Source organism: Asterias amurensis, chromosome 6 (assembly GCF_032118995.1).
Source record: "Asterias amurensis chromosome 6, ASM3211899v1".
Lineage (NCBI taxonomy): Eukaryota > Metazoa > Echinodermata > Asteroidea > Forcipulatida > Asteriidae > Asterias > Asterias amurensis.
The window spans coordinates 4177666-4191792 of record NC_092653.1 but is presented as its reverse complement, the minus strand read 5'-3'; the positions used below and the strand labels follow the sequence as shown (position 1 = coordinate 4191792).

At 39.6% G+C, this 14127-nt stretch overlaps 1 protein-coding gene across 1 annotated transcript in view; it reads right to left on the bottom strand.

Moving 5' to 3' along the window:
- Positions 1–14127, bottom strand: part of LOC139938507 (neuronal acetylcholine receptor subunit alpha-3-like) — a 57567-nt gene that overhangs the window by 13880 nt on the left and 29560 nt on the right. The window contains exon 3 of the mRNA XM_071934073.1: positions 1533–1577. Coding sequence (XP_071790174.1) covers positions 1533–1577 — 45 coding nt within the window. The remainder of the gene's footprint in view (positions 1–1532; positions 1578–14127) is intronic.

The window sequence follows — 14127 nt, the reverse complement described above, 5'->3', positions numbered from 1 at the left end:
TCACCCCTGTAAAATGTTGTCCTACTATATAGTCAAGATTGCAAATGTAGGGTGGGGCACGTTATTTTGCCCCCCCCCCTTCTAGAGTTACGGTGGAAAAAAAGACTTAAAAGGCGAGACGTTCATTGAACACCACGAGGATGTAATGTTCAGTTTAATGCATTGTATTCAGCCACCCAAAATGTTGCAAAACTAAAAACTTTCCTAAGTTAAAAGCAATTTGCTCCGTCTCAGTGCTCCGTAAATAGGAATGGCGCCACCTAATGTCTGTGCTGAGCCAGTTCAATAGCGCCCAGATTAGTAACGCAAGAGACGGACCCGTTGTATTGTGTTCTGTGGTTTGATGGAGTTCAAATCGATTTAATAATGTCTGCCACCCAGACCCTACCTTCCTTTTTTCATTTCCTGGTATTTTATCGTCCAAGGTCTATGCTCGATGCTTTATTTAGTAAGTCGTTTTCGGGACTAATGCATTTCTTTGTGACAGCACTCTCTCGCACAAAATCATCTTTCAATGCACTTAGGAATATTTTTATTTCTTTCCATCTTTACACTAAATGAATGAACCGTGTATTGTGTACCATCATCGGTGCAGACTTCATCTTGATGCCATTATTCTCAAACAGACAGGGCTTGAATATAAAATACAAAATTTGTTATTGACCCCTTGTATTTTGTAAACCGATGAGTGTCAAATCTGCAAAGTCATTGATTGTTCATTTTAAACCAAACATTTTTTAGTAAGGTTTGAAATTTGCAGTTTTACGCAGTGTACTTGAAATCTCTCTCTGTGAGTTGTGGATACGATCAGAGCATAATCTCTTAAAGGCAATGGACACTATTGGTAATTACTCAAAATAATTATTATCATAAAACCTTTCTTGGTGACGAGTAATGGGGAGCTTGTGATAGTATAAAACGTTGTGAGAAACAGCTCCCTCTAAAGTGACGTAGTTTTCGAGAAAGAAGTGATTTTCCACGAATTTGATTTCGAGACCTCAGATTTAGAACTAATTAAGGTCTCAAAATCAAGCGTCTGAAAGCACACAACTTCGTGTGACAAGGGTGTTTTTTCTTTCATTAATATCTCGCAACTTCGACGACCGATTGAGCTCAAATTTTCACAGGTTCGTTATTTTATGCATATTATGTTGAGATACACAAACTGCGCAGACTAGTCTTTTTATTACCAATAGTGTCCAGTGTCTTTAGTTTAAAATTTTGTGAAAAAAACACTCGTTTTGTCCGGCATCTCCACTCTGACAAAGAGCCATGCGCACAACGTCTTAGTGTGTAGTGCTTTCAACTCGATTAAGAAGTTCGTTCAAATTTCACTCAAAAATAGTGGCACAGAATTGACTTTCACTCTCAAAAGAGTGTATTCTGACACCGCTTGGACAATTTGAGAGTGAAATTTTCACTCTTATAAATTAAGAGTGTTCTGATAGATGATAAGTTCATGGTGTTATGAGCCAATATTTACTAAACTGACAAGATATTTAACTATAAACTTTTGGGATGTTAACACTCACCTGTTTGACCCATAGTCCAGTCTTCATGACCTGATTCCGCTCGTCCTGCAATGAAGGAAAATATGGGTATTTACTAATTTTTTATAAACTGTCGATGTATAGACGATGTCACAAATAATAGTTTATTATTCCATTGCAACTTCGATGACCAAGTGTTAACCCAAATGTTCACAGATTTGTTATTTTGTGCATAAAATATGTTGGATATATGAGAATAGGGCCTACTGTAACCGATTTCACGAAACGCTAGGACTAATCCTATCTCGAGTTAGGGTGAGTAACTCGACCTTACTTAAGATGGGTTCAATGCGTCTAAACGTCTATGGATAAGTCCTAAACAAAAAGATTAATCCTAAGTTAGGAAGAGTGTGATGAAATCGCAGCTCCATCAAAACATGACATGCGGATAACCTGTAAGCTAAACCATAGCTGAGGTATGGACCGCCCGTTCTAATTACTTAAGACACGAGGAAGGATGCCCAGTGTTGACTTGAAACACCCCATCCCCAAGATGAACATCTCAGGTTTCACTCTTATAATCTATCAGTCATTATTACCCTGCTCCCGTAAAACCCGCTAGACGTGTGGAAGTCGTAAATGGTCTGTGGCGTGTTGAGATAGTCGAGCCGTGGTGGTGTCGCAAGTGTCGCGGGATTCGCCCAGAGAGTCGGAACGCTATATCAACGCGACAGACATTTAACGACTTGTCCACAAGTCTACCGCAACACAAAAGACTACAACCACCCAACGGTGGTTGACTCCTGGTGCTGCACCAAGTACGTGCGAATTACTTCCCAAATCAATTTTGACGGGGTTTGTTTTGTCAGTCATCTTTCTCAGATTTTTTTACAAATCTGTTTTTGTTTCCCGCCTCTAACCGGTAGCCACGCTGTCTCCACTGTCAATTCAACGGAGACGTCTCTGATTCTCCAAGTGTCCATGCAATCTCTAGTTAGAGATGAGAGGAGGACCATGCAGAGCCCGTTACAGAGAGATCTTAAAGACACTGGACACCTTTGGTAATTTATCAAAGACCAGTCTTCGCACTTGGTGTATCCGGCCAACGTATGCATAGAATAACAAACCTGTGAAGATTTGGGCTCAATTGGTCATCAAATTTGCAAGAGAATAATAAATGAAAAGCACCCTTGTTGCATTAGTCTGTGTGCTTTCAGATGCATAACAAAGGGCTACAGCTGAAGTCTTTTGTTATTTGGAGTGAGAAATTACCTCTTTCTCAAAAACTACGCTACTTCAGAGGGAGCCGTATTTCAAAATGTGTTTTACTATGAACAGATCTCCATTGCTATTTACCAAGTATAATTAGTGCTTATGCCAACAGCTATTTTGAGTAGTTACCAATCGTGTCCAGTGCCTTTACGCTTATAATAAGCAGCTAAGCTTAATCCAATTATGCTTACACGAATAAGGTTGCCATTAAAAGGCAAACTGCATGTAAAACTTGTGACTGGGTTCCTGCTAATTTTTGCTTAGCAGAAATGTGTCATGCAATATTTCCTGCTTAATATGCAGCTCTTTGAAATTTGGCCCTATATATGTGGAGAGGAGCGAGGCAACAGCAAGACGTTGAATCTAGTGTGATTGTGGTTACTCCTCCCCTCCTCCTCATCCTCCTCCTCGCCCCTCCCACCCTACTCCGGGGTTGTTGCGAAGTAATCCTTGGAAGGCGAGGTTTCCACATGTGAGATGGTCTCGATAATTAATAAGAAGTGATGGGATGGTGTTTTACCTCAACTTTAAGGACTTCCATGTCTGGATAATGTCATAGTCTATTATCTTAAGGATGAGTCGTGTCATAGTAGAGACTGCTTGGCGGGGTTTTTGGAGCATCGTTTACAGAGACCCTTTTCGAAACCACGGCTTCGCGCTCTAGATCGGCTTAGGCTAGCTTGGCCCCGCGGTTGTTTTGACAATTTGCTCGTGCTTTGCTTACGTGCACAGGGCTTCAGACGAGAGAACGGGGGCTGATGCCTAATCCAAAGCCGAAGTCGTGGATTCGAAAAGGGCCACAGAGCGACCCGGTCTGGCTGGGACCATTTTCATGACTCTGCTTACGGCCGAATTCTGCGCTTACAATCGCCATTCGCCGCTTACTGTGCAAGTGCTGTAATTGTGAAAGCGAAGAATGCCTAGGAACTTAAGGTGAAGGGAAAATAAAGTCTGGTCCCTTCTTTCATAATGAACATGAGAACTGCCATTGTCACTATGGTAAAAATGGTACCTGACACAGATTACCATAATAAAGGTTTATTGCATTATTAAATTAGTATGAGCGATCCTCGCCAGTATACGACACGCATTTCATTTTACATTTCAATTAGCGGATATTTTTACTTCAGAAATACTGAAAACCACAGTCATGTATTTGATTATAGTTAGAGTATGGACCTACAATTGATTCAGTGAGGCAATATCTGGGTACCTCATTAAAATGACCCAAATATTTTATTTGTATCACAGTAAAATAAATCTCATGGGCCTGGTACAAAATACATTTGCTCACCGACTTCAATTGTTCCCCCAAAGTGATGTCACACTTTTGACACATTTTGTTATAGAATAACAAAATACTGGCGAAATTATTTAGGACTGCATTCATTCAACTCTTTAATTTTTTGTTGAGACATTGAAAGTCTATAATTGAAAATCTACGTCCAAAATGAATTAAGCGGCTACAACATACGGCAGGCGGGTCCAACCAGACGAATGTTTTATGAGCGAGTGATCTTATCTGGCCCCAATTTCATAAGGTTGTTTCCAGAAAATACCGCTTAACAAATTTCCATGCTAGGCAAAACATGAGTTGGGCACCGGGCACAACAATATAAAACTGCATGGAATGTTGGCTACATGGTAACCTGTTTTTGCTAAGCACGTTTTTACTGTGCTTAGCAGGTTGTATGAACATGCCCCTGTACTGGACGGTCTCATGACATCAGGGCACCTTTTCATAAAGCTGTTAGCAGAAAATACTGCTTGACAAATTTCTTTGCTTAGTAATAATTGAGCCGCCGGGCACCGGCCAGTGCGAACCCAATTTAATTTTTGGATGGTAACCTGATTCTGCTAAGCATTACTGTTCTGTGTTAAGCGAGACTTTGTCGCTACATTCTTATGAAACTGGGCCCTGTATATTGGACAGTTTCCTAGCATCAGGAGTCTGCCAAGATGACGACAGAGTTAATGTTCAATCTCGTACCCATCCCATCACCGCGAGAGGGTGTTGATATATCGATGTCTCTCGTCACTCGACCCCCAGTGTTTGCTCTGCAAAGAGACGAGTGTATACTCCAAACATTGAGAGACGACTTAGTGTCACTTGATGTTTGGCCTCGAGCAATGAGCTCCAGCTGGTCGGTGTTGTGAAGCGACACAGGGGAGGAGTTTGAGGGTGAAGATGAGGAGCTCAAACTCAGAGATGAGTCTTAAAGGCACTGTACACTATTGGTAATTATTCAAAATAATTGTTAACGAAGCAATTTACTTGGCAACGATCAAAGGAGAAGCTGTTGGTATTATAAAACATTGTGATAAACGGCTCCCTTTAAAGTAACGTAGTTTTTGAGAAAGAGGTAATTTCTCACTTCAATATTAAAAATGCACTGGACACCTTTGGTAATTGTCAAGGCCCAGTATTCTCACTTGGTGTATCTCAACACATTCATGAAATAACAATTAATCTGTGAACATTTTATAGTAAGAAACTAAAAATAAATATTCACTGTCATTGAGGATATCAATGTGAAATAATGTTGTTTAATGAATTGAATATAGAAAGGTTTGCGGTAGAACCAAGGCTTTGGAACTCACTTCTGGAATACCTCAGACAAATCCACAATACCACTCTCTTTTCCAACATCTTGACAAAACTTGACTGGCGCCTTTGAATGTTTTTCTTTTTCAGTAAAGTGCGCCTTCTAAATGCTGTGGTTTATTTTTTATTAGAACACCATGTAGTGGTAATCTCTAAATGAGTTGGGGTGGCCCTGAAAAGAACCGTTGGTTTCAACTCGACGTTTCGATCAGTATGCTCTGATCGTCTTCTGGAGAAAAAAACCCAATAACATAATTGAAATAATTGAAATTGGGCCATGCCCTTTTAGGCGGGCGCATCATGGTATCCTCATTGCGCTTGCCTTTAGAAACAAAATTAATTTAATTCTGCAAACATCATTGATTCTGTTGCAAACTATACTGTTTAAAATTTTCCTTTTACGAATTGTTTTCACTGTCATTGATGAGGTCAAAATGAAATAAAATGTCTTGTTGAATTGAATTGAATTGCATTGAATTGAAATTGGGCCATGCTCTTTTAGGCGGGCGCATCATGATATCCGCGTTGGGCTTGTGCCTTATGCTCTATAGACACGCCATTAGACATAGAGCAATTGGTGTAAACCGGAGATACCTGACCTTTATGACGGGAATGTGACAATCACGTAGTAACAGGATGGTGTCAGCTGGTTATAGTGGAGGGGTGGAGGGAGAAATGCTCCCCGTATAGAACTAGGGTGGCCGGCCTCGTCTTGTAGGTGAGGAGGCCTCGATACATGTTTATATAAAAATAATACATCGCAAGCCTTTCATGGTTTATTAGATAATGTTTTATACAGTACAGCTGTGGTCTTATATTAGGTTTGTGACACGTCTTTTTATATCAAAGCCTTTTATATATGTTTTTATCTTGGCCTGCAGTTATGGTATACACACAGCATCTTCTACCAAAGTGTAATAATATGAGCACAATCAAGAAACAGTGTGATAATGTCATTTTGACAATGGTCAAAAAGTGTTTCTTGTTGCACTTTTCTCTGACTGGATGTGTTGAACGGAAGTAAGTTGTGTCATAAACAATAATGAGGGATTTGTGCATGAGGACAGACACGTTTTGTAAAAAGTCATTCGGATGGGACGTTAAGCCGTTGGTCCCGTTTGTTGTGGTAACGCATGTAAAACCTAGTGCACTTATCGAAAAGAGAAGGGGTCCTGGTTTTGTTGGTAACATATTGCACCACAGCACATTGTAAACCATTACATGGTGCTTTAATGGTATAAACCTAAGACTGATGTATGGACATTTTCATCAAAATATTACAAAGGTCACGTTTCAGAGTTTTATCAAAGAGATATGAGATTCATACCCAAAAGGTCCGCAAAGATCAAAATCAGCACGTGAACAAAAAACAATTTAATTTTTTACACTCATGCATTAAACAAGACATTTTCCAAGGCGTCCAAACGCATCACTTAACGTTCATAAACGCCTCCAGGCATTTTCTATAAGTTCTGATTTCAACAGCAGAGACATAGTTGAGGGGACAATTTGCCAAATCGTTTGACTGTCTCCACGAGATTTTAATTCCCGCGTGAGGTCGAGCAGTTTTCGGAGCAGAAAGCATCGCCCGCGGAATTCCTTCAAGAAGATCGTGAATAACTGACGACGGGTGCAGACCTTTTAGTAAATACTGATGTAGCTTTTTCGTGGGTTCCCTCGAGGCCACCGTCAATTCTCTGGGCAACCTGGAGTTTAAGTGGCGGTGGGAATGGGTGGTTTGCATAGCGATGGAGGCGAGTGATGGTCACAAAACCCATGTGAACGCAGCCGGTTGACATAAAGGAGAGTTTTAGTGAACCTTATGCCATCATTTAATTATTACTTTACCTGTTTTGTACTTTTATGTGTTTGATGAAAAACAAATAATTTTAAAACCACTTTTTGAAGCCACTTCTCTACGTACCCTTTTGACTAACAAGTTAATAAACTTTCATGATGTACTTTCATTTTACGTTTTACAATTGTTTTTTTTTTCGTGTTACCTGAGCATCTAGGCCTATCACGAAATAAATTAACAAGAGCGAACAAGCCATCCGTATGTTTTTATTAAACCAGTCGTGGGTTAAGGTTCAGTGGAAGCAATACCACTATTTCACTTTAAAAGAGCCAACCGTCAGCTTCGAGCCTGTAACGGGTCAAAGGTCAGTAAAAGCGAGACCACATTTTAATTTTAATCTAGCTGACAGTAAAAAAAGACCCTGTCAACATCAACAAGTAAAATGTTTTTCAAAAACCTAAAGGAAAAACGAGAGAACAATATTACGTTTTTAAATTATTAAACAATGGTTTGATGATCTTCATACTAGAAAGCGACAAGTGATGTCCAAGGACAACAAAATCACCTGCATACGACCTTTAATTAAAAACGTCACAAAAAAATCAATTCATTAAAACAATATTTTCATTAATTAAGAAACAAACAAAACCATAACTGACACAATATTGGTTAACCTGTAGACCGTGGGTGTTGTTCGCCAGACTGTACACTTTAAAACCAGGGAAAACCATAGAGCAAGGACCCTGGTTAAAGGCAGTGGACACTATTGGTAATTACTCAAAATAATTATTAGCATAAAACCTTACTTGGTAACGAGTAATGGGGAGAGGCTGATAGTATAATCAAACATTATGAGATACGGCTCCCTCTGAAGTTACGTAGTTTTAGAGAAAGAAGTAGTTTTCCACGAATTTGAATTCGAGACCTTCAGAATTAGATTGTGAGGTCTCGAAATTAAGCATCAGAAAGCACACAACTTCGTGTGACAAGGGTGTTTTTTCTTTCATTATTATCTCGCAACTTGGACGACCGACTGAGCTCAAATTTTCGGAGGTATGTTATGTTATGCATATGTTGAGATACACCAGGTGAGAAGACTGGTCTCTGACAATTACCAATAGTCGTCAGTGTCTTTAAACTAACTCATGAAATTCGAATTCATTATGCATCGCTAATGCTTATCAGAAAAGGAAATAAGCCATCTCGTATGCACTTTGTCAATAACATTGAAATCAGCACTTCAAAAAACCTCAGGCAAACTTACATGCTTTTGAATAAAAACGAACGGGGAATAAAATGCGAAGAGAAGACAAAAATCAATCCACGCCCTTGTGAAGGATTTCGTGCTGGCGTCAGAGACGAGCGAGTGACACATTCCATGCCCAGCTTCCTGTTTAGCTTTTTCAAGCCGTTTTCTTCCCGCCTGTTTTCTGGTAACATGGTATCCAAGAGTGATGTTCGATTTTTAGCGACATCGATGTGATGTCTAGAGGGCGTCTACGTGGTAAGGTTGCCATGACGTTTCCCGACCCAAAACTTGACACAGTTTGTTTGTTAATGTGGTGCGTGGTGTGTTTGTGGTGCGATGTGGACAGTGTGGTTTGCACGTAGGATTCTGAATTCTGAATTATTTTGTCGCAAGCTACTGCAAGGCAAGACACTGTGTTGAAGAGGAGAAGGAACGAATCCACACGGAACATCCAGTTGTGGTGGTTATTTAAACCTTTGGTAATTTTCAAAGACCATAGTTTTCTCACTTGGTGTATCCCAACTATGCATAAAATAACAAACCTGAGAACATGTTAACTCATGATTGGTCACCGATGTTGCGAGAGCAAAATGGAAGAAAAACGTTCTTTCAAAATGCCTAAAAAATTCTTTTAATATTTGACTGAGAAATTACCTCTACTCAAAATCTGCGTTTCCAGAGGGAGCTGTTTCTCACAATGTTTTATAATATCAACAGCTCTCAATTGCTCGTAACCAATTAAGTTGTTATGCTAACAATCATGCTGAGTAAATACCAATAGCGTCCAATGCCTTTAAGTGTGATAAATTGGACAAGTTTCATATAACTAAGTAGGATTTGAAACTTTGCATGGTGGAGATAAGATATAGAAGAGTTTGCGGTAACACCATGTATAACTAATCACGTTGCAATCTTGTAACCGCTATTCATCCCTATTCGGACTGCATAATATACCTCCTGTGAAGTTGCCCCAATTCCATTTTCAAGTCAACCTATACGCAGAAGATTCTTCAAGTATGTAGGCCAAGTAGGAATTAGACGAAGTTGGAATCTGACAGCAGCGCATCAATCAATCAGGGTTCCCACCTACCCATCCCAGCCCGGTTCCATTAAACATGAAAAAGGCCGCACAAAACTGTCATACTACACTTTCTTATTGGATTAGTCGGGCCAGGGATTCGATTCCAAACCGCAGAATTTCCCCTCCCTACCCGGGGAGCTTTTTTTTTTATATAAAATATTCCCCCTCAACCAGATTGACCAGAGAGAGGGGTATAATTGGGTTAAGAACACCAATACCCTGGCTTCGCAGTCGTGTAATGACCAGGAATGATGCTACTCTGTCCCCCGTACGCGCCGTAACCGGAGCGTTCAGAGATACCCTTAGCTATCTCGTTCGCCCTGCCATTATTACTAAAGCCCGGTTCATACTTCCTGTGAATGCGAATGCGATACGAATGTTGACGTCACAAATTCGCAACGAGTAATTCACATCAGTTGACTTGTGGGCAACTCATGTGAAACATTCACTGCGAAGGCAGCTCCGTGACGTCAAAATACACTTCACATTCGCCTTCTTAGGAAGTATAAACCGGGCTTATTAGTGACGTCATAAGACGTTGACTAAATGTGTCCTAATATGAGTTTGACGTTTTTGTTTCATTGAACCGAGGGGAAAAAATAAGCTAAACTGAGTCTAGAGGGTCAAATTAGTTAGATCCCTTTGTGGAAATATTCATGATTATCTTTTTATAGTAATGGTATGAGTATGTTTTTTTTTTTGCATGGCAGCCATCTTGCTTTCCTTCTATTCGACCCAATGTAACCAAACCGAGGCTGATCGGTCTGGTCCTTAGAAGGAAACAAAATAATTTGACTGGTTCGGAATTATTGTTTACACGACGGTAGCAAGTTGAGACAAAAATTTCTACACGTTTAAAGGAACGTTACAGAATTGTTAAGAAACAAATATCGTGAAGATCACAGATTTACATCAAACTTACACGGTCTTATGATGATGATACTAGAAAACATTCCTTGAAATATATCTGTCTGAAATTTCATATTTGATGAGAAACAAATAATCTAGTTTCGCATTTGAGTTTATCACTCAGTGGGCGTTTTATTCATTGTTGTCTTGGCATCGACGTAATGCAAAATTTGTAATCGGTTTTTCACTATTCTCTCGTGACCCAGATGGCCAATCGATCTCGAACTTTTACAGGTTTGTCAGTTTATGTATATGGTGGATTACATACAGTGCTTACACTGCCAGCAACTGTTTTGCTAAGAAAACCAATTTTGTAATGTTCCTTTAAACTGTTTCGAAGTCGTCCCTCTATTGATGAAAGTGTAGATTACTTTAACGAATCTACACTTAAAGATACTTGACACTATTGGTTATTGTCAAAGACCAGACTTCTCACTTGGTGTATCTCAAGTATAACAAACCTGTGAAAATTTGAGCTCAATTGGTCATCGAAGTTGCGAGATAATAATTAAAGAAAAAACACCCTTGCTACACGAAGTTGTGTGCTTTCAGATATGTGACTGCAGAGGGAGCCGTTTCTCACAATGTTTTATCTGTCAACCTCTCCCCATTACTAACTTGTTACCAAGTAAGGTTTTTTGCTTATAACTACTGTGAGTAATTACAAATAGTGTCCACTGCCTTTAACTAATCTACACTCTACATTCGTAAGAGAATACTAGACTCTACAGTGTAGATTCATGACTATATGTACTCGACCATTCTATTCAACAATCACTTTCTCGTCCATTCTCCTTTTTGTCCACAATCACTTGGTGAAAAAACACTTTATTTGTCTAATATGGATATGATTTTATTACCCTGCCATAATGAAACATATTTATCGAACTCTAAATAAAATATCATAATTGTGTTCTTATTATTATCATTGAGGATATTACGCAATGAGCAATCGCATTCACTGACAGGGCCGCGGGCTGCAATTTAGTGTAAGTTCCAAGCCAAGTAATATGCCATTCTATACCATTGAAATAAAATATTCACAGTCACAGAGACCGGCACGTTTCAGAGACAGTCTTAATGTTTCATGTTGTGGTATAATGACTTGAGATATTGATACCAAATGAATTACTGAAATGGATATTGTGTGCTTGCATCTAATTTCTTAGGGGAAAAAAACATTTGATATTGTTCTTTTAGTTCCCATCTTCTTTTGGTTTTCACCCATGCTCTTTGAAATGTGCTTTTCGACTCTCTCTCTCTCTCTCTCTCTCTCTCTCTCTCTCTCTCCATATTCATGTTTTGTTTTTCCACTTCACTGCTTATGTTGCACTTAATAGATACATGTTCTTGCATTTTGAGTTGTCATTTTTAGCCTTCGAGAAAGACTCCGCTAGAGTCGAAACGTTAGGCCGTTAACTATGTAAATTTGTACAATTTATTCAGAAACTTTCAGAAAATATTTTGTGTGTGCTTTATATTAAAACATCCATATCAAAAAGCATTGCAAATACATATCGAGAGTATAAAATTATGAAAGAATTCAGCGTCTTTTTGCGGTAGGAATAAAGAACCTGTTTCAACTCACAGTGATGGGTTTCTTTGACCGGAAATAATCAGAGACAAAGAAAAACGGAAATATGAAAAAATGAAATATGATACGCCTTGATAAGCAAACACTCACAACCAAAATGATCCGAAAGCCACATTAGGCTGAGGAAGATTTTCTTCCCTTTTTCTTCGTCTGTTTTGATTGTCCAGCTCTGGACGTTAAAGGCTAACTTTAGGACTAATATTAAAAATGTAAGGCTAGCCCCTAACTCGAGATAAGACTAGTTTCTTAAAGGCAGTGGACACTATTGGTTATTACTCAAAATAATTATCATCATAAAACCTTTCTTAATTACGAGTAATGGAGAGAGGTTGATGGTATGTAACATTGTGAGAAACAGCTCCCTCTGAAGTGCCATAGTTTTCGAGAAAGAAGTATTTTTCCACGAATTTGATTTCGAGACCTCAAGTTTAGAATTTGAGGTCTCGAAATCAAGCATCAGAAAGCACACAACTTCGTGTGACAAGGGTGTTTTTTTCTTTCATTATTATCTCGCAAATTCGACGACCGATTGAGCTCACATTTTCACAGGTTTGTTATTTTATGCATAGGTTGAGATACACCAGGTGAGAAGACTGGTCTCTGACAATTAATAATGAAAGTAAGAACACCCTTGTCACATAACTGTGTGTGCTTTCAGATGCATAACAAAAGGCTTCAGCTGAAGTATTTTAATATTTGAGTGAGAAGTTACCTCTTTCTCAAAAACTACGCTACTTCAGAGGAAGCCGTTTCTCACAACGTTTTATAACCAACAGCCCTCATTACACCAAGTAAGTTTTTATGCTAACATTTACTTTGAGTAATTACCAATAGTGTCCAGTGCTTTTAAACCTCCGCCATTAGAAAGTTTGGCCGTTGAACTTTATTGATCTACCATTCGCAAGTATCGAGAAGAAAAAAGTCGATTAATTCCGGGGTCAAAACTAGCATCGGACGCACGCGAAGTTTACAGTCATTGAACACAAGAAATAAAAACCCGTGAAGTGGTGAAGATTTCAAAGTCTTTAAAACCTCAGCTGAGGTTTTTTAACAAATTTAGCCCTTTACTGAGAAGGTTATGGCCTCCCCGAATTGATCACAGTCCAACAGACCAAAAATAAAGACTGTGAACATTTACATTCTGTTATCCCCGGACAAAATCAATCCGCGGAATTACGATCGCTTGGGCGGCGTTCCGGCTCCCCCGAAGCGATATCTAAGCGGCGTATTAAGATGTTAGGAATATTGCAAGAAGATGCCAAGGCGGATGATTTAACTCTATATGCTGTGCATGTAAATCGGTGTTTAATTTTAAGATGAAAATCCTCGCTAAAGAGAGAGAATTGTTCTGGTGGTATGAAGCGAGTGGAACATGGCATTTGGTTGGTTGGGGGGGGGGGGGGGGGGGGGAGGGGGTGGGCACGGTAAGGTTGAATATAGCATTTGGTTGGAGGGGAGAGGGGCTGCACGGCAAGTTTGCGTGGGGGTAGACTTGATTCAAGTCCCGTTCTTCAAGTGAGAGGTCCCCAAGAATATCACGCCAACTATAGCAAACAAGCCGTATATAGATGTGGTCCGATAATGACAGTTTGGGGTATGCAGAGCATTACAAAACAGTAGTTTTCTTGCGATGGCACGGGATTGGGACTTGAGTCAAGTCTAACGTGGGGGTGGAGCGAGAGGAATTTTGAACGGGGGGGGGGGGAGTGTACGGCAAGCTCTGAGATTACAGAGACCCGGCCTGCCCGAGGGGAGAGTTGGCAATATAGGATTGCTAACTGGAATGCCGCCGATATTACATTATTGACGAGATGGGATAGATGGTCTTGTTTTCTTCCTGATATTGTTGATTGCATTTTTCTTTCTGGAGATAAAGAACTGGAGAGAGCGGGGATTTTTTTAGGGTTTTAAACTCAAAGTTATAAACCGACTGAAGCCGATTGCAAAACAATCCCGTGTAAATGTTGTGGTGAAAACGGTTTCTGATGATCAGATATGATCTGTTGATCCGAGTTGATGACGTGTACTGACCTGGAGAGCAAGCTCAACCGACGGGAAAGACAATGATAAATAGGGAGTGTTGATGTTATGTTCGTCAATTATGAAGATGATTGGAAACTTTGCAATGT